The 26,924-nt window shown below is 38.2% G+C and overlaps 1 protein-coding gene across 7 annotated transcripts in view; it reads right to left on the bottom strand.

Moving 5' to 3' along the window:
• Window positions 1–26,924, bottom strand: part of hdac7a (histone deacetylase 7a) — a 65,085-nt gene that overhangs the window by 13,071 nt on the left and 25,090 nt on the right. For 3 of the 7 annotated variants that reach the window (XM_042003859.1, XM_042003860.1, XM_042003858.1), the window contains 16 exons: window positions 21,892–21,953; window positions 10,394–10,578; window positions 10,212–10,287; window positions 9,451–9,571; window positions 9,234–9,334; window positions 6,491–6,613; window positions 6,232–6,341; window positions 5,729–5,830; window positions 5,080–5,251; window positions 4,519–4,727; window positions 4,047–4,262; window positions 3,237–3,468; window positions 2,099–2,232; window positions 1,790–1,910; window positions 1,623–1,672; window positions 995–1,102 (listed from right to left, as the gene is read on the bottom strand). In XM_042003859.1, coding sequence (XP_041859793.1) covers window positions 995–1,102; window positions 1,623–1,672; window positions 1,790–1,910; window positions 2,099–2,232; window positions 3,237–3,468; window positions 4,047–4,262; window positions 4,519–4,727; window positions 5,080–5,251; window positions 5,729–5,830; window positions 6,232–6,341; window positions 6,491–6,613; window positions 9,234–9,334; window positions 9,451–9,571; window positions 10,212–10,287; window positions 10,394–10,540 — 2,022 coding nt within the window. In that variant the 5' untranslated portion in view covers window positions 10,541–10,578; window positions 21,892–21,953. The remainder of the gene's footprint in view (window positions 1–994; window positions 1,103–1,622; window positions 1,673–1,789; window positions 1,911–2,098; window positions 2,233–3,236; window positions 3,469–4,046; window positions 4,263–4,518; window positions 4,728–5,079; window positions 5,252–5,728; window positions 5,831–6,231; window positions 6,342–6,490; window positions 6,614–9,233; window positions 9,335–9,450; window positions 9,572–10,211; window positions 10,288–10,393; window positions 10,579–21,891; window positions 21,954–26,924) is intronic. The other 4 variants (XM_042003862.1, XM_042003861.1, XM_042003863.1 and 1 more) reach the window with 4 other exon arrangements.

Here is a 26,924-nt window from a genome sequence, read left to right as displayed (position 1 = left end):
TAAGCTGACAGTCCTTCGGGACCCTTGTAGTTGACTTATAAGAACAAACCACTGCCGAAAGTAGATACAAATTCCAGGATTGCAAAAACATTTGACTTCAACATTGTTTTTGGCTCACAACCCAGTGCATCCCAAGCAGTAAATTTGTGTGAGAAGGCATAATGTTAAAATTACTTTTATGTCTCTGCCAAAACTAACATAATGAATGTGCACGCAGTACAATGTGTGAGCTTTGTTTTGCCTTTCTGACATCATGACATGAGTTACTCCTGACACTTTTGTTTGTGCAGCAACACATTAATGCAAGTATGAATTCTGTACATGACTTTAATGCCTTAAACCAGATCCAGCTTTACTCTAGCCCAGCCCAACCTTGGGGGGGGGGGTCACCAGAGCAGAGCAGAGAGGTCTATGATGCTTTGACTGTACAGAGCCTGCCTGATTGTTAAGATTAAGGTCATGTCCATATAGAGACAAATTTATGTGTACCCACTTATGTTGTTTTTTGTATCATTTAAACTTTTTTTTTTTTTTTTTTTACATGGAAGCAGCGTTTGGAAGCTGAAAATGCTTAAAAAAAAAAAAAAAGTAAATTAATGGGAATCTTTACAATCTCATATACAATATTTTAAAACATATATTCTTAGTAAAAATAAAAAAAAAGCTACTTGGTAAGCTGCGCCTTGTGCATCCAATCAAGTTTTGTTCATGTACTGTGGTTTAGTGAGGTCAGTGAGCTAGTGGGGCTACAGTAAGTGGGGGTCATTTAGGAAAACTGGTTGGGATACACTGCTCTAGGCAGTACAGGTGACTGAAACGTGAACTGTTAAAGAAATGGAACAAAAGCTTGAGCTTATGGAAACAACATTTATTCTCCCATCTTACTCCAACTAGCTGTCTGTTGTGTAATCCCCTCTGGCTCCTGTGCTTTCCTTCATGTTTTTAACACCGCGCCATGCACTACATTGAATGACTGCAGGGTTTATTTCCTCACCTTCAGCTCTCCTTTGGCCACTCTGAACGACAGCTCAACAACGCTGCCTGCCGCCATGCGTGACGCCGTGGAGGTGTGTGACTCATTCCAGATGGTGTCGTTATCAACCTGCCAACCAAACATGATGGACACAATTAAATGAAAGTGATCCACGCTCATTCATATGTTCATGTATCACTGAATTTATTCTGGCTATCTTTAAAAATGAAGAAAAGTTTATGCATGGGCGTGACTGTGTCACAATGCCACTTTTACTCTTGCAGTTCCATATGAATTCCAAGCTTCTTCAATTTTTTTTCACTTCTGTTTTTCTTCTCCTGCGTTTGCTCACAAACTGTCCATCTGGCTCGCACAATGAAATCTAAGGCATTTCTTTCATCCCTGGTCATGGACATGTTGTTCTCATTAGTCCTGACTTGTCATGCTTTGACACGGACTGTCAGGCCAATGTTGGCACTGGACTGAACCCTCTTTCTTTTCCTCTTTAATATCCTGTCTTTTTTTGTGTTCTTTTTTTTTTGCATTTTTCCTGCGCTTGTCTACATTGCTTTTCTTTAAAACAATGCATCAGTGCATCGATTGTAGCATACTATGCAGCATTAATTCAGAGATGTGTGTTTTTTCTTACCCCTACACCCCCACATGGTAACATCACAAACATCCTTTGAGAGAGGATTCCTGGATAAAAAAAAAAACAAAGATGAGCATCTGACGCGGTGCATATTTACCCTGCAGCAAGTTTGCCATGTTTACTGTTGACTGCATTGAAATTATTAACAGTGTGAGACAACTTACCAGCCAGCTTGCGGTTGTCCAGTTTGAGTCTATTGAGTGGGTTGGTGCCATATAGCAACACGTGGCGCTCTGTATGGACCGACTGTAGCTCCTCCAGAGTGGCTTTACGACCACGAATACTCTGTAAGAAAATGAGATTAGTAACTTAAATAGCACCTTCTGTAGAAACTGATTACACACCTACTGTGTGTGACAGCCAAACACAAGAGATTACATAAGGAATCAAAGACATATCCATAATCTATATCAGTGTCTCAGAAATTTTAATACCAGACTATCTGAGTCAGAGTGACTGAGTGTGTGTTGTACCTCACACTGTCCTCTTAGGCCTCTCTCCTGTAGTCGTGACCAGATGCTCTGTATCCTCCCAGCATGCTCTGGGTGGGTGCTGTTATCGCCACATGTACACTGGTGTTTTAGCATTTGAGAGTCATACACTAGGCCTGCACACATACACACATTCAAAGCAAAGTTCAGGTCAATAATCTAAATATTTAGTATATAAGTGTAAGACAAAAGAATACTGTCAAGTTTTAACTGAGACCAGCTACATTAAACTTTTTCTAAACTTGGTCCTCTTTCTAACTTAAAAAAAGAAGCCAATGAGGACATTTTTACAAACTGCAATACAATGCAATGGCTGGTTAAAGATAACACTGACCCTCCATACCCAGTTTCTTTTGGTAAATTTATCCTCTGTCTTGATTTTTATTAATGGTCTTATTAGGCTTGATCTTATTAATGGATGCTACATGTAAATCAGCCTATTTCAGAATAAGAGCAAACACATAAGAATAAGAATAATAAAAAAAAAAAGAAGAAGAAGAAGAAAATGTTGCTGACGTATGTTCTGTTGTATGTTCACAAAAATAAAAGGAAATTGTTAGTTTTATGGGAAGCTTTGAGTCATAATTATAATATACAGGTAATAATTTGTCCCTCTAATGCCAAGTCCATGCAAACTTTTCCCTTAATTCGTTCACAAAAAACAGACAAAAATAAAGAAAAATCTACAATCACAGGAAGACCATGTCTATGACAAGATGTAATACATCCCGAGCAACACAAGAAACATGAACTGTACATACACAGCGCCATGTGGTGCATCATTGCCTTTGTTGATCTCCACCAGCTGCAGGTCTGATCTGTTCTCTTGGCTCTGCGTTGGATTATATAGCAATGGCCTATAGAGTGTATTCTGACACCTCTACTTCTGATTACCTTTGGGCTGTATAATACCTTCTTACATATATCTGCTTCCCTAAATGCTAAACTGCTTCTTTTGTACCTGAGGCATTTACCGCTCTTTGTCAGCTTATATCTGAAAATGGGGAGGTTGCACTTATACGGTCCTCGTCTCAGACATTCAGCCACTGAGGGACCCTTTATTTGAGACACAGTTAGGAAACGCATCATGCATAAAACTCTATAAGCGTGTCTGACTCACCAGTGGTGAAACGTGGTTTGCTGGTGACGTCCTGTGCAGTCAGGCTCAAGGGCTTCTCGGGAAGAGTGAGAGAGGTGGAGGCTGGGGAAGACTGTGTGCGCGAGAGGGGGCGATGCACACCCAAACCAGAAGCAACCCCACCAACGCCGTTGCCACGCAACACAGGTACTGCCAGGGTCTCCATCTGTCGATGCAGCTGCTGCAGCTGCTTCTGTTGTTCCCATAGCAATGACTACACAAAGTGATGAACACAGAAATGTCAAGTAAATGATCAAATTTGCATTAAATATTATAAAGTTGATGATGCAATGGTTAAATTTACACAAGAAAGCGTACAATATATAAAAATAAAATCTTGTTTAATTTCGTTGCATATGTCTTTGAATTTATTACAGTGTAATGCAAATAAAAAAGTCAGAATTTTTTTATTTGACTTGGCCTGTACCATAAGAAGCATTCTGCATTTGTCAGTATCAAATGATGGATGCTTTACATATGTTCTGTTAATTCTTCTAAGCCTGACTCCTGACTGGACTGGTTGGTGGTTTGTCCTATTTTAGATTAATAATAGCTATGCTTACAGTAAATTTGCCCTGTCCTCTTATTTTACTTAAATAACCACTTTTTTTTAATGAGTACCTGTCAAAAGACAAAAACAGTAAATAGCATCTAGATTGAAGCTGGTGCCAGAGTTAGGCTGCCATCTACAGGACTGCAGAATAACAGCGGGGCAGTTGGACAACACCTTCCTACCTGCCTTCTCTGTGTGTATGTGACTGTGAATGAGAGGCAAGTGTAGAGGTGTCCTACTTTTTTCCAAACCTGGTTGAGTATGAGCGCATGCTGCAGGTTTATTTGCTCTTCATGGGTCTTGGATGCTGTAGGTTCCACCTCCCTCTGTGACTCCGCCCTCACTCTGTTGTGATAGGTTGGCTCAGTGGGTGATGTTCCACCACCATCCTCGGAGTCCATTTCCTCAGAAGGAATCTGGTGTAGTCTGGGCTTTTCGCTGGACTTGGACATCAGCTGCACACATAAATATACGTCCAATAAAGATTCACTGTAAAACTGAATTTGCAGAGTTTTGTACTTTTGTAGAAAAAATACAAAAAGGACAAATTCCCAAACAGCTTGATACAATAAATCTCAATAAAACTGGTTATAACAGCAATAACTATAAGCCCCCGTGACCCCACCCAACCCACAGCCACACCTGACAGAGCGTTTATTGGGAGATTTTATCTAAACCAAGGAAAACCAGGACTAGAGGAGTGTGTTTTACCTTGCCCAGGTGAGTCTGCTGTTTGAGTCTCTCCAGTAGTTGTGTGTTGTGCTGTTGTTGTAGGAGATGTGCATGGAGGGCACGAGGGCTTTGGGGAAGGGGCTCCGAGCGTGTTCTGCTCAGAGGTTTGTGGTGCTGAACGCCTCTGGGAGACAGACGGTCTAACTGTGGCGCAAACTGTAATGGAACAGAGTCCAGGCCAGGAACTGCTGAGAAACAGGGTAGAAACGGAGAAGAAGTTTTTCAGTGAACACAGAAAGAATAACATAAATGAAGACACTCATATATTTAAGCATCAACTACTCAGTAGCGACAATTTTGGGATGTGGAATTACTCCCTGACATCACTGAAAGTAAAGAAAAATTAGAAATTGTTGTGAATAGAAGTAATTATAAAGTACAGGGTGCAGACTGGTGGGAAAAGTGTATTATAAAAGTAACCACTGGGTGGTGCTCTAACATTTTTAGACTATATCAATTGTTCAGTTTTAATCTCTCCAGTTTTCATGAATGTGCATATACTGAATATGTAAATGCAATGTGTCAACGTGTGGGCCTCACCGGTGAGAAGTGGAGTGTGTACCAGTCTAGATGGCTCCAGGATGATAACAGGCATGTGAGGATTCATCTGCCCAGCTTGATCTTCTCTGCTGAGGGGAAGGAAGACCGGTGAGCCCCCGGCAGTAACCATGGGAATTCGTCCAACTTTCAGAGAAGACAGCTCTCCTTCAGCCTGCACACAGTGATGGACAATTATGTAAACACAGAAAACACTAAATCTGGTTTTAGATATTTATATATAAAAGTGTGAGGAAAGGGGATCAGTTTCTGGTAAAACAAAATCATTCATCAAGAAAAAATGATTAAAAAAATAAAAAAAAAAACCCTCAAGCTACAGTGTCACAGTGAAACAGCATTCTAGGAGTACCATGCTTCCTTTAATCTATGTACTTCCTTTAAAAAAAAAAAAAAAACAAGATATCAAAATGGGCAAGGTTTTATGTTAATTTACTTATCTCACTGAGATTTTCAAGTCATTGTGACACAGGCTTGTAGGGGAAACATATGTTTATGTCTTAGAACAAAACTGTTGCTATGCTCCTTTATAACATAAGGATAATTTATTGTATTCAGATCCAACCATTAAATAAATAACAGATGAACAACCTATGTGTAAATAATAGTCATTAAGATGCATTTAAGAGTGTACCCTTGAGTTGGCCGGCAGTCCCAGTGTGATGGTGGGCAGCGTGGACGGACTCTGGATGGTGAAGTTAGTCAGAGTGCCATCTCTGAGCAGCAGCTTCTGGGCCTGGAAATATGTGGTGAAATTCATTTTTTCTCCTCACGTTTGCTGTCTGCATTTACAAATTGTTCATCAACAACTGGGCGTTCTAAAGCAGTGTAGTCAGATGTTTTGTTCGATAGCAGGTGTGACAAAGTTCTGACTTTGATTAAATGAATTATACATAAACAGCTGAAAAACAGTGCTCTTGTGTCGTTGCTTTAAACATGTCATTACTCAACATCTCAAGTCCATGTTTACGAAGTAGCTCTTCCTTTTAATCAGAGCATGTTTTGCTATTACCCGTGTGTCTGAAAAGCCTATATATTCTCTAAGAGCTGAGATAGTTATGTTAACCGTAATTTTGAATTGTTTTCCTTTATAAATACTGCAACACAAATCATTTGTGTGGGTGTTTCTTTGCCAACCTCATGTGAAAGGCTGCCTGCAGATGGCAGTAGTCCATTTTCATTGGGCAGGCTATCATTGGGAGAACTGCATCCAGAGACCGGAGTGCTACTGCTGCTGGGGGAAGAGTCTGGTGCACAGCATAAAAAGGTGAGTTTGTTAGATGATCATACATAAGTTACAGAGAGTCCAAGTAAAATGACCTTAAACACTCACAGATTAAAGCAGCAGCAATGCATCTGTGTCATTCATTGTCATGCTTCTGGAGCCTGAGCTTACCCAGTGTGTCTGGTACTCGGTGCTTGATGGTGGGCGGGGCACTCTCTTTGCGTGTAAGTGGACTCTTGCGAGTGTTCAGGTGTTTTTTCAGCTTGTGTTTCACCTTCAGGTTGGGCTCAGATGCTAAGAAAATTAAAGCGGTATGGTCAATGTTAAATAATCTGTTTATGTGATAACTGTTTATGCAATGTTGCTGCTGGGTGTAATAAGGCAGCAGATATTTAGTGTTGTCATAGTCCAAAAAACCGCTGTAACAGCTGGCCAAATGCATACTTATAGTCATTCAACAAGGTTTTCATTAGCATGAAATTATGTGAAAGTAAGAATAATTGTAAAAAGAATAGGGCTGTCAAATGATAAAAATTTTTTTTTATCAGATTAATCACAGCTTACAAATTAATCATGATTAATCACCATTCATGACTATGCCTGAAATTTGCCCGTTTTACTGTATTGTATTAACAGAAAGAGCCAATGCTACAAATATTGACCGTTAACTGACTTTCTCTTGGGTAAACGTCAGATGTCCAATGGTCAGTAAATGCAGCATGTAATGTAGGTCTATATGTTGTTCTAAATCATCTCTACCATGTTCTAGATCATAATTCAGAATTCATATATCATCTCACCAGCCGTCTCCATGTTGATAATATCTGTCATAAAACCAGCAGATGTGACGACTGAAGTTAAACATTGATGAAGAAACTGATAAAACTGATGATCTCAATAAAAACGTTTTCCTTTTATCACTGAAGTGTGAGTGTTTGTGCAGCAGAGATAAAAGTCCTACAGCAGCATCACCCAAAGTAAACAGCCGTTGATAAAATAGATCATTGGCTGTTTGTTTTACAAGTTTTTCTTCATTTCTTTACATTAGATGATCACTAATGCTGGGCTTACATCAGAAGACTTTAAAAGTATTTGGAAAAGATTCTAGAAAACTATCAGCTCGCACCTGCTCACATCTAATGACAAGCGCAGAGTCTCGCACTGAGATTTGACAAAGACTGTGAATCTTGTGTGGTCACAATTTTCAAGACTACAACTAGATTCTTTTAGCATTTTCTGTGATATGTTGGACAGTTGACATGGAACAGGGCGGATCTGCCCACAGCAAAGCAAACAAGGGGAGAGTTTCCTTCCAAGATCAATAAGGAATTACACATCATTATTATTTAGTCAATTAAATGAAAAATTTGCATCTTCACCAGGTGTTACACCAACTCATTAGAATCTGGAGGGATGAATGAGTTTCTATTCTTCTCTCATTTGTTAGATCATTATACTGTAACACATAAATGATCCACAGCAGACGTTTACTTCTTAAGACCCTCTGCTCCTCTTTCTGGATGGTCCACCTACAATGTTTCATCTCTGGTTCTTGTTTGTCTTTTATTTATTTACTTATGTTTTTTTGCCCATTTTTGTCGTTCTGACTGTCAGGATTCCTGTTTCTGTTTCTGTCAGAGCTCATCTATTGGTTGATTGTGTTATGTCACTGCAACTTGCGATAATATCAAACACATTTGATATTGTTGCAGACCACAGACTAGGAAAAGATTGATATGAAAAAGTGCAGATTACCAGCTTAAACCTAACGATCGAGATGACAGGAGTGTGCTGTGACTCCAGTAAGACTCCTAACTCCTAAAGACTTCCGTTTTCAGTCTGCAACTGCGAAAATAGTTTGGTGTAAGCCCAGCATTAAGTTGTAATAATCAGTTCAATATTCCATAAAATCTAGACCCAAAAAAAGGTCTCATTTGTTCCCCCTTTTCCTGGTCAGTCCTCCTGCCTGGCCACCATCAAAACTTTTCTAGACCCGCCCCTGCATAGCTGAAGTAAAAACCCTCTCTACCACCAGCTAACTACTGTGTTAGAGAAGGTCCTGCCAAAAACAATACTTTTGGGGAAATATGTGACAATGTCAACCATGAAATGCTACTGTAGTTTCCCTCTTCTCAGCTGAACCATAAACAAACACTACAAGAGAGAAAAGCCTATCAGCTGATCACCGTCAGGCGTCATGATTCATGGAACAACATGAGAGAAGAGGGAAGAAGCAGCTGCTGCACAAACACTGAGACTACCAGAGGGCCGCTGGAGCAGACACGCTGGTGCAAAAGTTGGTGCAGGATAAGTTTAAAAACGAAAGCGGGAAAAGTTTGGGTGTAACTGATCTTTTCCATCTCGCCTTGTTGGGCTTGTCATGCCACGCATGCGTTACCGCCATAGTTTACATACATAAATTAGTTGCTGCCATTAATACGTTATTTTTGACTGCCCCAAAAAAGACACATTGTCTTAAAATGAGAAGTTTAGGTCCATATAGAAAAAGGTTGTCTAAATTATCCTTGTATCACATTGTTACTGCAGCAGTATGAAAGTAATGTACCTAAGACTCAAATTAAAGTTAGCTTTTGCTGTAATTTGGGTGCTCCCAATTTGGAGGTGTTCACTTGATTGTGATTTGCAATATGTGCTACTAAATGTCACTACATCCTACACATGGGACTTTAAAAAGTATTATATCACAGAGCAATAACTGTTGTAAAAGTACTGATGAGGAAAAAATTTAATTAACTTGATGCATCCTTCACATCAACATATAAATAATAACTTTATCAATATTTTTTTAGAATCTAAATTATAGCGATGGGCCACTGCTATGGCATGAAGTCAAGATGTGAAAACTGGGTGCAAGGGGTTTTGTTTTGTTTTTTGTTTGTTTGTTTGTTTTTACCTGCTCTGCGCAGCGGTGTCCCCTCTGAGCCCTCAGATGGAGGCTGTGATAGAGATGGGACCAGAGGTTGGGAGGATACATTGGGGTCTGGACCCAGCTTTCTGGGAAAACACAACACACAAGAATACACACAACCATTTTCCTAAATTAAATTGAAGGTAGGTTAACAAACTATGTGTTGCTGTTGCTTATTGTGATATAGTGCATGCTGTGTTACCTGTATGGTACAGGATGTAAAGTCAGAGTGCCAGAATTTGTTCTTTCCAGCGCGGCTTGTTTCTGCTTCTTAAGAATCACCTCCTGGAGTTTCTGTTTCACCACAGAGCTTGCCACGGCACCTGTCAATCAATAAAAACAAACATTGACAACCGCACCAGAAATCACCAACATCTCCTGCACAAACTGAGCAGCAAGGAAAAGCCTACACATTTGCTTGCTCAGTAATGAATGCAAAACATGAGATAAAGACAACAGTAACAACTGCCAAAAGTTCTGCAAATGTTCAGACATGTATAGCATGCATGCAGAGGAGAGTGTGGAAGCGTTTGTGTGTGCTACATTGTTTGTCCGAGAGCATGATTGTTGATATTTTCTGTGTGTGTTCATGTGTGCACAAAGGTGACAGCAGGTGCTAGGAGTGATTAAATCAATATTGACCCAGTGACTTTATGTGCATAGGCCCAACACTATATTTAACTCTACTTTTGTAGCTCCACTTGTCAGGTTATATTTAGCATTCATTTTAAAGCAAACAGCTTTGAAAGTAAAGCGGAGTGACGCAGTTCAGCACTAGTCAAAGCCACAGATCTCTTCCAGGGGCTTTCCTCTCCGGCCTTGAATAGCACTGTGGGGCCATAATTATTTTCAAAGGTGTCATATAAAGCTCAGTGAAAGAAAGACAACTTCAAATAGTAACTGAAACATGTACTAACATGCTAGTGAAGTTGAAATTTAGTGTGTGTGTGCAAATGGACTCACTCTGTTGACTTTTGTCTTTGTGCTTCAATTGCTGTAACTCCTGTTGTTTTTCATGCTCCTGCTCTCTCCTCCTCTGCTCCATATTTAAGTACCCCCCCAAAACAAACCCGCATACATATTAAATCAATATATAAGAAGCTATTTGATAATGCATTTATTCTTTTGAATGTTATATCCATTACCCGGATTTGCTGATGCAGCTGCTGCTGGGAGAAGGAGGAGCGGGGTTGTGGCGAGAAGGGTGTGAGGAGTAAAGGTGGGTGCAGCGGGGTGAGGAGCGCTGTGTCAGAACCAGGGCGCATCCCCCGCTCTCCCACCCTGAGGTCCATGGGAAACAACGCTGAGTAGGACACTGCCAATAAAGAATCTGGGAAGACAGAAGTTCAAGAGAAGAAAGGAGGGTTTCATATTTAGCCACCTTCTGTAAGAACAGCTGATTTCTACAATGCTCTGTTGTGAACACTGGCTGAAAAACGAAGGATGTTACAGGACAATGTCTTTGGAATTCAACAGAATAAAAATTGCATATGACAGATATCTTGCAGCTGGAAGACTCAAAGTGAAAATCAACATTTTAAATGTTATAAAGTGAACTGATGAACTTAAATGATTTTTACACTGCATCGTCTAAGCATGTGAGACACTGTGCATGCTCTTTCACTACGTTGTGGCTGAGAAACTGTAGTGACAAAGCAAATAAGTGTATGATGCAGAGGCGAACCAGATTCAAAACCCCACATTAAGCTCTGTTCTTGGTCTGAGCTCCTTTAAAAGGAGAAAATTTCACTCTTCTAGCAGCCTCCTTTCTGAGCAGTCAGCAAACTCTCAGCTTGGATAGAGAGAAATTCTGATGGGAAGCAACCTAAGAACTACAACCTTCAAAAATGTCTACACAGTCTAAGCAAATACTATTTAATGTAATTATTACACTGCATCTTAGAGTTATTTACTTTGTCACCACTCTCTTAACTGAAGGACACCCATGTTGCTCTGCACAGTAATTTCTTCTGCCACTGCCCAACTGGCAATTCTGTTTGTCTAATCCCAAAATACCAGCTGAAGCCAACAGTAAGCTGTCCAATGAATTGAAATGAGCAGCAGGATAGATTTTGCAGCCAGTGGAGTGATGTGGAGCAGCACGAAAAAAAAAAAAAAAAAAAAAAAAAAAAATGCTCCTCTGTGATCCTCTCAAGTTGCTCTATCAGACTTCCTCCTCCATTTACAGCAGGTTACACTGGCTATTAACAAGTATTTCACATAACTCCACTTAACATAAAGTACAAACCTGGAATATCCCTTCAAGTAAAAAGATATGAGTTAATATCATGTTTAGAAAATAGACAAGAATACAAGGAAAACATGTTTATATTAGTTTTATATAGATTTCCTGTAACTTCACAGATTCTGCATCTAAAAAAAAAAAACTCACTTCACTCACTTTACAACAAAAACTAAGCTGCATGTGTTTTGTTTAGGTTTTGCACTTGCTATCTTTTACTTGTCTAGCTGTCTCACACAAAGACATACACACACATTTTCATGCTCTTTGCATGCTGTTGGGGCTATTTGCATAGCATTGGTGAGTCAATGGGAAAGATTGCCTCATCCAGCTCTAAATACAGGATCCAGGAAGGGAACAGCTTGGGAAAAGGCTGGGGTGGTTTCTACCCATGACACACACACAGGATTCAGATGCTCTATGGACTAAAAAATGTACAGTGACTCACACCAACGCAGCGACACATCTGTAGGGACATAAAACCTTCAGATGTTTCGTAAACTAACATGAATCTCCTTATGGATATTACTACAGCAGGCAACACTCGACTGTAGATAGATCTGTGTATACACAGATTATATATGTAGTTTTACTTCATACTTAATAGAAACATTCTCAACTCCCACACACAGACAATGTCCATTTACACCCAGTCTCATGAGGCACACTCACACATAACTGCACAGACAAAACAAGCTTAAACAGACACCTATTGCACAAACCTGCCTGACACTGAAGCCAAACCTTAAAACATACACATAAACATACATGACAAGGCTTGAAATAACTATCTGACATCATCCAAGTGTCGCTAAACCAGGTGTTCGGATGTCAGGCTGCAGTGTGAGATGAGTTTGACCTAATGCCAACGGCAGCACTGGGGTGAAAGAAGCACAATTAAATGGAGTTTAAGAGACTGTTGTTATTGGAATGTTTCATAACTCTGTTGGAGTTAATGCGACATTGTGAGCGTGTGCGTGCAACATGTGCAGTGTCAGTACTACTCCTCCATATTAGGAGGTACAAATACAGAGAGGCAGTTTGGATGCCTACCATGGCTGGAATGACAGAATCACTTGGCAAAGACACATTAACATCAGCGTGCACATGAACTCTCCATAATGACAGCAAAGAATAATAAGGTTATTATTCTGAGGAAAATGAGGAGAGAACATGCTTATACAAGGAAACAAAGGCTGCTACAGAACACAGACAAACACACACACAAAGTCCAGTGGGAACACCAGTGTCTCCTGCTCTCCCTGCCTCCCATGGGTTATTAATAGCTAAACACACATCGGTCCAACATTTACCTACACAGGGTCTTTTGTTTCTGAAGAGAAAATCACACATGTTCACACACACACACACACTTGTAGAGGAATCTATTAATGACGATCTGTGTTTCGAGTGAATGGTGACTTACCCATGACTTGTTTAACGTGTAAAGAAATTTGCACAGACAGCATCAATTTCAATGAACGATGTGAAGTGACTTTTATCGACTTCTAACTCCCTCATTTCCAATTCATACACCCAGTCAACACTTCACCACACACATTTCCCTGTTGGCATCTGATGACTCAGACCTCTAAAATATATATATTATTTTCTGTTACATAGCATAGGAGGGTGTAAAGAGGGGTGAGACGATCAGTTACTGATGCGGATGAGTTGAGGCATTAAAAGAAAGTTTCCATTCCTCTTTCCATTCATAAATATACAGCTAAGAATGCTGGAAACAATTATTAATCATAACCTGTGTACAGCGCTTAGCAAGTAAAGCTCTTGAAGCTTTAGATTCTCAGATTTAGATTAACTCCTAAAGGTTTGTTTACATTTTAGTCACACTTTTAGAGTTTATGAAGTGTAATGACCTTTCTGACCATTTGGTTACCTTGCAGCCCAATAAATTTTCAGGAGTTTAACAATTCTACTTTAAGAAAAAAAAATCTGGTGCAAAAATGTGACTTTTTGTGTATCAAGTCTGACTCTAAAAACCAAGAAGTGGTTTAGTCTAAGAACTTCAACAAGCACATTTAATCCCTCCACAGTCTTCCTCCCCTGGGCCTCTCCAAGTAACTCAATGCGCTGATGTTAATAGCTCTCTTAAAGAATGATATTATGTTACAGCTCATTACATCTGCACAGTGTTGTTACTCAGAGAAAAATAACAAATCTTGACCTTGTGGTCGAGATTCTGTGTTGATTTCATTTAAATAGCACAGTTTTTTCTAAGCAAACAGAGCTGGGAAGGCATGTTCTAGAATAACATACAAAGGATGGAAACCCATTTACTCTCAATGGATCCAACTGAGAGGTTCAGGTAATCTGATACGTTTGCCTTCAAAAATCAAAGGGCAAGGAAAGAAAAAGAAAAACCTTGAGTACAAATGTAACTTTTAATACTTAATTTGCACAAAGACAAAGAAGACTTGAAGTGGCTACTGTGGTTTTCATTTTTTTTAACAAATTCCTTGTCCTTCATAGAATGTGTATGACTAATGAGTGGTTTCATACTTTCGTTTCAACTGCATGAACAAAAATTTAGCTTTGGATTTTAATCAGGAACAATTTTAAGCAGCAAAGCACCTGTTGATTTGTGTTAAGGCACTAGAGGAACTGTATGAACTGCAAAAACAACTGGTGGTAATGGGCTGCTTTGAACAGATTCCTGTCCACATCTTTATTTTAATTGGAATTGGCAAATCAGCATAAAGAGTTTAACATTGAAGGAAGCATGCACAAACAGGACATGATGCACAGGACGTTACTGCACATTCAGCAGCTACAGTGGTCTTTTTTGTTAGAGCATAGCAGTGTGTTTAAATGTGGCCACAACATTTAAACAACACAAAGCCTGTCTAAAACAAAACCAATAAAATTAAACTAATAAGTGTGTAGAAGCATAAAAAACAGCAAAAAGCCAGTATGATGCAGTTTTGAAGTGGAAATGGAGGGCACTGGGAATGTGCTGATTTACCAGACAGATTAGGCACATGTTCTCCAGACTTCTAAAATTAAACACAGGTGTGTGTGTGTGGGTGTGTGTACGTGCATGATTGACAGTGAGAGATAGCCGTTCCAGCAACTTAAAAACTTGGGCAACCCCCTTCCCTCTAATTCCTTCCTGTTCATGATTTTATTCTTAACTTGTGTACAACTTAATTAGAACTGGTTTTACAGGTAAGACAAGCCTATAAAAAAGTTTCTGCATCTCATCACGTTTCCTCTCATGGAGTGAACCGATGTTGACATAGTGAACTAGAAGCACTCAGAGAGTGCAGACCTCCGCCAAGCCGCTGTAAATTTTTTTTTGGCTAATGATTGTGGGTATTAGTTTTGAGTTAGAAGCTCTAATGGAAAAATGATCCCTATGTCCCAATAGTAAAGACTCCTTTAAAAATTCTTGGGTTCAGGCAGTGATCAGGATCACCCCCAAAATCTAATCCCTTGCTCTTTATTCCATTTTTGAGATTTCCTGAAAATGTCATCAAAATCCAACCATAACTTTTTGAGTTATGTTGCTAAAAGACAGACAAACAAATGCTGCCAAAAAAATAAGAAAAAAAAAGACAAAGCAGAGTGAAAGACTACAGGCAATTAAACTAAGGTAAAAAAAACTTTTAAAGGAAAATAAAAATAACTAAATAAAGGGAGAGCAGAGTCAAAGGACAAGAAAAGCCAGTTGCTCTGCAATCTTTTAACAACCTACATGCTGACAAAGCCATGACACCCAGAATAGTGCCACTAGTTTAAGACACTGAACAAAGCCAACACTCAAGAAAGCCACTTTGTGTGTTGTCACTTGTCCAAATATAGTTACAACACCTTCTTCTCTTTTGACTGTACTGCCTGAGTGAGTGTGTCTCAATCGTGCTACACCTTTTAGAGACAACAGCTACTTTCAGCAGATAAAGATGTGTCATTACTATTTGGGACTCTGAGGGGACAAATCGACTAAAATGCAAATTAAGATCCTTTAAGGTGGGGGAAACTAATATTCAAATTAACAGATGACTAAGATATTACAGAAGGAAAGCAACTTAACAAAAAAGAAAATGAAAATAAGGATAAAAGCTGTCACTGAACACCGCTGAAGGAATCAAGCATTCTCCTCTTGATTATGTCTCCATCATTTTCTTCGTGGGTTTCTCCTAAAGCCTAGAAAGGCGTGCGTTCATGTTAATATAATGTCCACTTACATACTGGAAATGAGCATGTGTGCTGATAATCTTTGCACGTTCTGAGATGGACAAGGGCTATTTCTCTTCTGTGCTTCTAAAAGCTTGCATAATATGTGATTTGCTTCTCGGGCAACTGGAGATAGTTGTAACACCAAAAAAGCCGCTATGGAGCGGGACATAAATTGATCATTACACAAGGAACAACTCAGAAAGAAAAATATTCTCTGGATATTTCGATAAATTTGACACATTTGTCACTTCCTTATTTAGTAGCTAAAACATTAACTTTATGCTGAGAGTACTACTTTAACTGTCTGCAGTAACGCTGATCTTTAATCTGTGCAGAAAATAAATAAATATATTTAGTTAAAAGAGGACTAGCAGACAGATTTATGATTTATACTTCAATCTGCTGTTTACTTTACAAACACACTGCCTTCATGTTCTAAATGAATTTCTCAAATGATGTCATCAGTAAAAGAATAGAAAAAAAAAATTCACGTAGCTTAATTTTGGTTTGAACCATTTTGGATACACATTTTTTCCACAAGAAACACACCTGTGTCAAAGCAAGTGAAAACAGCAATGATCCCAAAACAGACATTATAGGAGATGAAAGCATCAGTTTTCATGTGTGTATGTGCACAACTGAGTGTGAGCATTAGAAACTGACAGGATTATGAGTGTGTTGCTCTGCTTGTGTGTGTGTCTGGATGACAGTAACAGGGGAAGGTTGATGTATAAGGCAGTGTGGGTCCAGTTTCCGAAGTCCTCACTGAGTTTCCATAAACATTTAGTACTGCTGTCTGTTATAGGTCAGCAAGCTCACTCACGCACACACACACACACACACATACTCAAAATACATTGCATTGTGTTGCTGCTGCTGAAATAAGTGTAATAGCAAGTGTGGTAGCACAAGAGAATAAGATAGTTGAGATTTAGGGTAACTAATCTACTCTCTTTCCTACTCGAGTTGGACAGTTCCTCCTCATCATCAGTTTGCCACACTTACAGACATTATCGATGTGTCAATGCACCCAAGTCAATAAGTTTTAAAGCACTTGTTTAATCTTTACATGATCTAAAAATACTCAGAATGCACACGCATGCATGCATACACACGTAGAGTAACTGACAAATAAAGTCAAAGCACGTACCCGTCTTTGTCATGTAAATATTTGACTGAGTGAAAACCCCAGTAGCACTTCTGCCTCAGCCAGCTCACAGCAGGATCTATAATTAGCTAGAGAGCTTCACTCCCCTCCAGTCATCTTTTACTGCTGGCCACATCCTCTTTTTCTTTAACTCCTTCTCCTGCTTGTCCTCCCTCCTCGTATCTTCATTTTTTGGCCACTATTTGTTAATTCTGCCAAACTCCAAACTGTTGATTTCGATGTTGTTCACTCACCTTTCCCAAGGCTCAGTGATCATATCATAGGATATCTGAAGACTACAGACAGACTTTCTTTTTTTTTTTTTAAATGACATGTTTTCAGCTCTTTTAAAATGCTGCCTGGGATTAATCTAGGACAGGAATTGCAGTCCAACTTAAGCCTTAAACTACATGCAGACAGCACCTCAAACATACAATAAATGAGACAAGATAGATAATCTGATATAACACTGAAAGTTGTCTGTCTCGAAAAATGGTGCTCAAACACAAAAACATCACACAATTAGCCCCTTCCACTGTGAGACCTTTAATGTCCATCCCATTAACAACAGGGATGGTAACTATGGTAACGGGGGCGGTCCAGTCAGCAGGAAGTTGAGTCTATAAAAGCACAACAATGAGAGAACCAGGGTGGCTTCCTGTTTAAGACCTCAGTTTAGACTCCCATTTCCTCCAGTCTCCTGTCTTGTTGCTGTTGTTGTGACTCTACCGCCACAGTGCCATTGAGCCGCAAAGCCAAAATAGTGAGCAGTTTCTAGTGTCAGAAAACATGCTCATGCAAACATTTCCAAATCAAAGCTACACTGTAGCCATTATTAAAACGCTGATGGCTCTGACGTCATCACTGACTCTGATTAATGACTAACAGCAGCCTTAAGGCAATGCTCTAATGCAACGAAAACACAATTGCTTACAAACACACCCATTATGGAAGCATGGAAAAATACTAAGTAAGTTATTGAGGACCCAGTTAATATGTCTTTCACTTATTCTGATTACATATGGGACAAAATGGACTCAGACAACTTTTAGTTGGATTTAAATAGCATTCGTTAATAGCATACAATTACACAAATATGTTGCCATATTGGGAAATGTTCTCATATGACTAAGGAGTCATTTCACAATATGACATTAAAGCTGACTTTAAAGCTATATTTACATGAGCACAACATAAACAGGAAATCAGATATAGTGTTAATACACTGGCACTATGAAAGAAACTCCTTATTTTCGTATTGTTGTTGCTTAATTTAGTTTTGTGTTGTATAAAAGGCCATTTCTGCAGAGATCACTGGTGATTCAAACTAACTCAACATAGAGAACTTACTGGGGCAAAGGGGAAAGGAACTACTGGTGTGTGTAGATGCTACTTTAATGCAGCAGCGCATCATAATTATGTGCTAAATAGTTATAGTAATGGGTCGAATAAGCAAATGCTTACAGGAAAGGTTCATATTATATCTGAGGTGTTAAACAGTTTTTCATGGTTTTGGTTCATAAACAATAAAATTAACATCTCCTCACAACACTGACGTCAAACATTATTGCGCACAACTTTTTCTTTTAAGATTACTGTATGTAAACACATACACATGTATTGGTTGTAACTATAACTACATTATGTTTAATACACTATTTCAGAATCAATATTAAGCAATTAAATATCTAAAAACAACTGCATGTAAACAACTAGCTACTGCGACTGCTAGCTAGCATTAGCATACTCTTTTGACTCCCAGCTGCAATGCATCAAGGACTATTTTGGTCAAGATTTTGTTCAGAATTTGGCTACTGCTTTTGTTGTAAACAAAGAAACCTTCTCATTTGAACTCGTCACCTCCGGTAAAAATTTTTTTTTTTTTAAAAAGACTTGAAAAGTTCACAGTAGTGAAGCTAAAGATACAGTCAATACAGTCTGATTCATGTTATTTAACAGTCAGAGGTTAGTATAAGAAAAAAAAAAAACATACTGATTTATCAAATAGGGTTAAAAGGTTTAGGAATTAAATATATATTCACCCAAAAAACCTCACAGTGTTGCTAAACCAGCCTTGTGCAACACAGGATCTCTATGAATAGTCTCGTACTGACAGTTAGGATCACATGTTTCTTACTCTCGGCGCTCTGTCTCAGTGAATTCTCTGTTTAGAAATGCTCCTACATTCAGTCATTCTTAATCCTAAAATAAATCTTTGAAAGGTCATATTTATGAAAGGTGTCAGTAATTTCAGAAATTATATTTTTATAAAGCAACATCTAAGGATTCTGTAGATAAATGTAGCCGCTAAGACCTGAAAGAAGTATTACTGAGTCATCAATAAGTTCAACTCTCAGGCTCAAACTTTGTAATCATATGCCAGTTTCTTTTCTGTCTTTTTGTCATCCCCTTGCTCTCACTCATAGCATCTGCCACTTCTCTCCCTCTTGCACTCATTGTTCCCATCTCCAATCTCTATCCATCCTTCCTTCATCCCGAGGAATCCACAGCTGTCACTCCCATTCAAAACCTCTTGTTCTCCCATAGCAGCTGGCCAGACTGTGGTCCGTGTGTGTTCGGTGTGTGTGTGCATGCATGTATGTGAATCTGCCCGCCTACAACTGCTGCTAAACTATTTCTATATTTACGACCGTGCTCGGTTGGTGCACACTCTAGTGCTCAGGTCTAAATGGTGTGTGGCTGTCAACAAGTTTAAGAACTGCTTCATGCTTTGTGTGTGTCTAAGTGTCTATGTACATATATGTGTATTACAAGAGCTGCTAGATTAGGACTGCCCTCTGAAGTGAAAACATTGCACAGTGTTAAGTGAAGACACCAAAAGCAAATCATTCATGTGTCTCTGATTGCCTCGGGCACCAGGTCCTCATGTGAGACTACCTTAGAGGAAGGGCTGATTTTACTCACCATAGAGTAAGTTCTCTATATGGTGAGTCATATATTTGAATATGACTGTAATATACTATATGTAAATATAAAGAAATGTCAAATATATGCTCTCCTAAACTTTGGGTATGCACATGAAGAACACTACATATTTTTGTACATCACCTGCTCCATGTTAAGGGAATGTCAACTTAGGAAACTTCCTAATCCAAAAAAATCCCTGTATCTAAAACACTGTGCAAGATTTTCCTTATAGCAGCACTCTATCCATGTGCTACACTGGTAGCCCTGAAATATTAGTTACTGCCACTGTAGTCATTTTCTTAATGAAAAATAATGGGAATGTTTCACATTTATCCAAGTTAACACCAGCTTACCTTTCTAATAGGTTAGTTTTCAATTATCAATAATAATATATATAAGAATAATACTGATCATTATTAAAAAAAACATTTAAAATGTTTAGTAAGCCCTTTCTTTTTTGTATTTTCATTTCACACTCAAGTTAGACACAGAGGCTGATGGGTATTCTTGTTATTCTGCTTACTGTGAAGGGAAAAGCTACTCTACAAAGTTCAAAACTGGTCCTTGTGGTCTGTAATGTTTTATAACATGGTTAAATATTTTGTGTAGTCCAGTTCACAGAGAACTATACTGGGCAACAGAAAATGTGAAGATGTGTCACACTGTGCTGCATGCTAGAACAGGAGTGCTGTATTTTAAGGAATGCTGTTACATTACCTCCATTTACAACCACTGTTCCTGATGCGACCTGATGTAGAAGTGAAGGGATTAAGGAAACCTTGCCCAGAGTAACTGAATGAAAAATCTGATAATTAAGAAGCCGGTATTATGTTGAAATATCATCCTCCACAAAATCCAGCTCTCATTTTTTTTTTACTAAATTTCTAAATGAAATATTTAGCAACATGTTTATGTCATGGAGTCATACCGTATGTAGTGAATTCTATGAGTCAGCATATATTTTTACTTTTTTTTTTTAATACTGAAATTTATCAAACATGAAGTGGATATGTTTAATACTGTGATGGTTAGAAATGGACAGATGTGATTATTCTCTACTGGAAGACAACCATCATCCAGTCATACTACCCTATAATCTGTCTCTGTCCAAAGAAATACAGGATTGGTGACGATCTATTATGACTAAAAAAAAAGAAATGATGATTTTTTTAATTTTTTGATTACTTAAAATTAACTTTTCATAACCACAATGACATTCATCTTTATCCAACAGCAGCACTTTTAAATTTTTCACATTTTGAGGTAAAGAAAACAACAAATATATATATATATATATAAAAAGGTCACCTACAGTCTACAACAATGCAAGAGATCTAAAGACAATATAAATGATAATACTTTCATTAAATGCAAAGACAAACATGGTAGCATAATCATCAATAATAATTTTGAGATGTGGAGTAAGTATGATTTTTATCATCTGTACCATGATAATTAATACACATTACATTTGGAGACTAAAGACCGCCTTGTAATGGGATTGTGCTAGCCTGGACACAAAGAAAACTTGTGAAGATATATATAAAATAAATACCTATATATGAGCATATTATTAGTGCACTACAAGGTGATGAAAGAGGGCCACGAGCAGCTATTTTACCATCACCTCTTAATTTGATCTCAGCTACCCACATGTAGTTTTGTGACTGTCTCTTGCAAAGTTGCAACCAAATTAACAAAATCTGGCCACAGACATAAATAAATACCTAACACAGTACTGCACAGTGACCACTTTTGTGGTAGTTCCTGATACAGACGTTGTCACAAAAAGCACATTATGACGACACACACAAACACATAGAAACGCACCAATAGACCGTAGAGTGACTCACGAGGTGAGATCAATACAAGCTTTGCTGTCATGGCAGGAAATTAGTAATAAACACAAAGTTGGCTGAGAGCAGCGAGGAAAGTTATAAATCATAAAGCTAAAGAACATGTCCTGATTTGGTGAGGGCACAAAGTCTGAAAGTCACAGAAAATCAACAGCACACCCTAGGAAAGAAGAAGTTCGATTAACTCCCTGAAAAATTCTACATTAATAGCATTAAAGCTTAAATAAATGCACCATCATTGGTTTGTCAGTCTGCAATAAGAGTATGTATTACCTGGTTTAATGACCGATGCCAATATAACCGATGACTCTGGAGAAGCAATCTTCCTTTTGTATCTAAAAAAAAAAACAAACAAAAAAAAACACTTAGTATATTTGTCATGTGGTGGGAATATGAATACAAACAAACAGGAACATGGAGAGAAAAAGGAACAAAAAAAAATTATATATATAAGTAATGCAATGATGCATTTTCGCTGGTGGAAGGAGCCCAGTTTTTATATGTTTTAGTAAAGCTTGATTTAAGATTTGACATTCAGGGAAACAAGCTTGTTTATTAAATGTACACATTTGGAAACAAACTTACTTTTTTTCTACTTTTTAAAAGAGACTCATAAATGTTATGCGAGAGAAAAAAAAAGAGAAATCATACTAAGTTATTGCATCCTGTTTTGCAACATCCAAACAGGTGCTTTAGGATTCCACCTTGTCTGCATACCAACAATGCACGCATTTACATAACACACACACACACACACACACACACACACACACGTATGTTACATAAACAAACATGTCTCTGTCATCTTTTACTTGACTTAGTGTTGCAATTGGCCTGAAGCTGGAAACTTTAGAACAACTCCTTCATTGTGTGAATGCCTCTGCCTGTCGGAGAGAAGACACCAGGTGTGCCGTCCTGTTTGACAATTGACAGTCCGTCCTCTATCTGCTACACAGACAACCCACTTTCTCCGTGCTCTGTACAAGAGCTAATTAAAAGCTTTTGCATGAGTTTGAAACAAAGGATAATAAACTGCTGTGTTGTACCTACTAACAACAGCCATTTCACAGAAAGTGATATCCATAACCTCTGGTCTAGAACTGTGTGGGATGGACAGTGAGAGCAACTGGGACTGAACCAACATGGAAATGTGGTGAATGTCTGATTGACAAGAGATCTAAAGGATCTAAGAAGGCTTTACAACATTCTTAATAACTTTAGAAATGTGGAAACCTTGAGGAGAAATGCTGTTAAATTGTCCTTTAACAAATCAGTGTTTCTACCTGTTCTACTAACAAGCTTCATCTGCACCGTGAAATCCATTAAGAAAATATGTATATACTTTAAATTATAATGTCACAACATCACAACTCAAAACTATGATATTTTCATAAAAAAATAGCTATCAATCAGAGAACAGCATTTGTGGCTATTAAATATGGAATGACAGAAGTGTCACAAAAAAAGAACAAACCTATAAAAGAATAAGAAAAATTATCAAAAACACACAAAAATAAAATTAACAAATGTGGACATTTTTGTTTGCAAATAGTCATCACCAGTTCTTCAACCAATAATGTTTGGCCCGGTCAATTTGTGTCCTTTGAATGGTCACAGGTCTGTTCCTACAGCCTGCCTCATTTTGAATCCTGTTAATTAACATTAAACCTATTTAAAAGAGAGAGGAGAACAGAGAGAGAGAGAGAGAGAAATAATAAACATGGTTATGAGTCAATTTGAGAAAGAGCATTTATGTTTTCTATTTTCTGTAGATATCCTGACATATAGTAATTCTTTGGCTTTAATGTTGGCATTTTTAAATTATTTCCATTGAATATTTCACATTCCAAAGTAAAAAAAATCATTTGTGCACCTTAATTTAGGCTCAATATGAAAGTCTTTAATTCATTTAACGATAAAGTGAAGGGCAACACTGTGCAGTTAGGGCACTTTGTTTAGACGTAATTCTAAAGGGAATATGTGATTAGTTGCATAATAATGACCGTAGTGATTTTTTTTTTTACATTACCACTGACAAACACTTACAGGAGGTGGACTTAAAAACATTTTGGAAGCGGAAAGTTCATGATCGAGGAGTTTGGCAGAGAAAATAATTCTGATTTTGTGTAAGCATGTCCATCATGGCTGCCTCACATGTTTTGCCTTTTTTAAGCCTGTTTGTGCACATCTTCAGAAATCTGTGCTATGTTTTCACAACTTCCATCATGAAAGCAACTAGTAGAGGGAGAGCAGGGACAAGATTAAGTGGATGTAGAAACTCTCCAAATTCAGCTCCATCCAATAAGAGTTTGCGAATATGCCCCCTGGTGAAATACTCTGATAATAAACATAGTACACAAACAAGTAGCGGAGCAAGTATGCTCAGAATAGAGGCAGTTGGCTACACGGATGCCAGGTCAAAAAACAAGGATATTGTTGGCCTACGACTCATTCCCTCAGACAGTGAGCAAGTCGTAGGACAAGTCATACATGGGTAGTACCTTCAAAGGTACTGCCATTGACAAGTATTATACCTGTGTGGGCCATCTTGTACCCTAATTTAGCTACACTGGTCTTTATAGGGTACACACTTCAAGGGTATAAATAATTGTACATAATTACTGATCATCACTGAGAGTACAGCAACAGTACCTCTGAGGGTACCACCCCAGCAACAACCCCGTTCCCCTAAAGATACAATTAGGTACTTTTTTTTCCATGTGGAGAGCAATAGTGGAGGAAGAGTGGATCTTAACATCAGGTCTGAGACAGAGTTAAAAGGTGAAGGGTCAAGCAAATGTCAGTCAGAGCAATAAATTGTGTGTTTAAGTGCATGTAAGTGGATGAAGAGGACTACAGCACATGTTCAAAACTCCATTTTTTAAAGGTAAACGTCCACATGATCATGAGGAGACTGTTTTTTTTTTTATGTTTAATGGGTTGGAACCATTTCGGGGTTATTTTTTGTCTAAATAAACTTGTTTTCTAATTTTAAATGTTAAATGGTAAAATGTTAAATTTTAAATTCGCTGTCAACTATTGTTATTGTTGATTATTGTCGACAACATTGACTAATCGTTGCAGCCCTAATATAAATTGAGTATCACCAAGCTCCCACAAAATGTGGTCAAATTTTAAAAAATAAAAAAGTCATGCCATAAAGGGTTACTGGTCTTGGTCCTTATTTATCTGACCTACTAAATAATGACCCCTTGCAGACCCTGAGGTCCTCTAGTATCGGCCTTTCGGTTCTTCTTAAAGTCAGGTGTAAACCCTACGGGGAGGCCTCTTTCCACCACTACGGCCGTCGTCTATGGAACGGCTTGGATCTCCAAGATATCGTTTCCTTACAATACTGTCAAGTATATATTCTTATCATGTTAAGAGATGGAGGACTTGCACTTTAATTAAGGATCAGCAGCATGTGGGAATTAAAACAGCTGACTGAAATAAACATAGCTGTATATGAAATTAAACGCTCTTAAAAAAAAATGAATGAAAAATATTTTTCAATGACCACAACAAAAATACAGTTGAGTAAAATCCAGAAAGAAGATACTTTTAATTCAAAACAAGCAATTTCAATATAAACGATATTCCCTCATTCTATATTGCATGTAAAAGTCTATATATATTTGTATATCTCCATATATTGCCCAGACCTAGCTGCAATAAGTGAATTTGTCCCTCTAGCTCTACACCTCAATAACACAGAAGTGCACAAGAAACATGGTTTCAAGGTGTTGAATCAACGTAAATCCTTCTGCACATCTGTCCAAGTATTTTTCATTCCATTTCTCTCTCAGATGCCTTTTGCTCACCTCAACATCAAACACATTCTCCACATTTCCTGAAGCAGATATAGCCATTCAACAGCAGCTCACTCCAAGTGATCTCCCCCTTTATCTTTTATCACAAACATACACATCACAAAAACTCACACAGATCACAGTTCGCCTCATCAATCCAAGCTACAACACACAGTTGTCAGTTATAAACCCACAGGCAGAACAGACAAACAAATGCTAATCCCACCACACATCTCTTGCTTAAGACTTTTCACGCAAATGTTCTGCAATATGAAAAGGGAAATTAACTAAACTAGATGATCTTGCAGGTTTATCAGCGGTAAAAACAGTGAGTCATAAGAATGGTGACAGACACAGAGATAACCTGTGGCAGAGAGAGAGCCTGGGGTGGAAAGATTGGTAGCTACAAAAACCTACAGTCTGGTGCAACAAAGACTTTTCTGCTGATAAGAGTGTCAGAAAATATCTGTTTCTCCTCACCAAGTCTTGGGCTGCCTTGCAGACAATACACACTTTGAGTACACTGAGCAAAATGGGACAGAAAAAGGGCTTCTCTAATTCAATTTCACTTCAAAGCTTTGGGTTATTTAATTGTGTTATGGCAAACGAGCAAATTGACTTAGTCTGATACAAGATATAAAAGTAAGCATCTTCTCATCTAGTTTACGGACTTGCTTGCACAGAGATACAGCTGCAAAGCACCATCTTAGAACTGAGAACAAGACTGGCATTTTTTAACTTATTTTATGATAGATTTAAAGATGCAATGCTGATTGCATGGCCTTACCACATGGGAGATATTTTGGTATGAATGCTGGGTCACTGCCAGAGGAGCTCACAGAGAAACATCTTCGGTTCCTGTTGCAATTTCTTAACTGAAGCTAGCGTGAAAAATGGAATTTGCAGTATCGGCCTACATATGAAACGTTTTAATGTTCATCTAAAAAAAAAAAATAATAACAATAAATTAGATTAAAGCAAAAAATCTCTACTGCCACAATATGAATCACACCCTTTTAGCGTTTAGCTTCTTTTAAATTCCCTTGTTTTTTTTTTCCTTTTAAATCTATGTTCTTGGTAAAATTTAACATGTTCCAGGAAAAAAGCTTCATGAATATGCACCGTCACACTCAGCAGTCTGCATGGACAAAGGAAGAAGACATTAGCATTCCTGCACATGCTCTGCATTCTGGTCAAAGATGAAAACACACACGCTCACACACACACCCACACACACACACATACATACAGCGACTATCCATGCTAACATGTTGCAGATAAAAATAAATTTACAAAAAAACTTGTTACTCGGCTGTCATCATTTAATGAATAGTTGCTGGAGGACTGCTATCATCTTCATCATCATCATCTTATTATTATTGTTATTATTATTATACTTTCCCTTTGTAATGAAAAATGTATGAATACATAAAAACAAGAACAGCCCCAGACTACAAACAGACATCGAAGCACATCAGGTGTTCTCTTTAAGTGCAA

This window comes from Melanotaenia boesemani, chromosome 13 (assembly GCF_017639745.1).
Source record: "Melanotaenia boesemani isolate fMelBoe1 chromosome 13, fMelBoe1.pri, whole genome shotgun sequence".
NCBI classification, from domain to species: Eukaryota; Metazoa; Chordata; class Actinopteri; order Atheriniformes; family Melanotaeniidae; genus Melanotaenia; species Melanotaenia boesemani.
The sequence above is the reverse complement of the archived record's forward strand: the minus strand, read 5'-3'. Positions and strand labels throughout refer to the sequence as shown.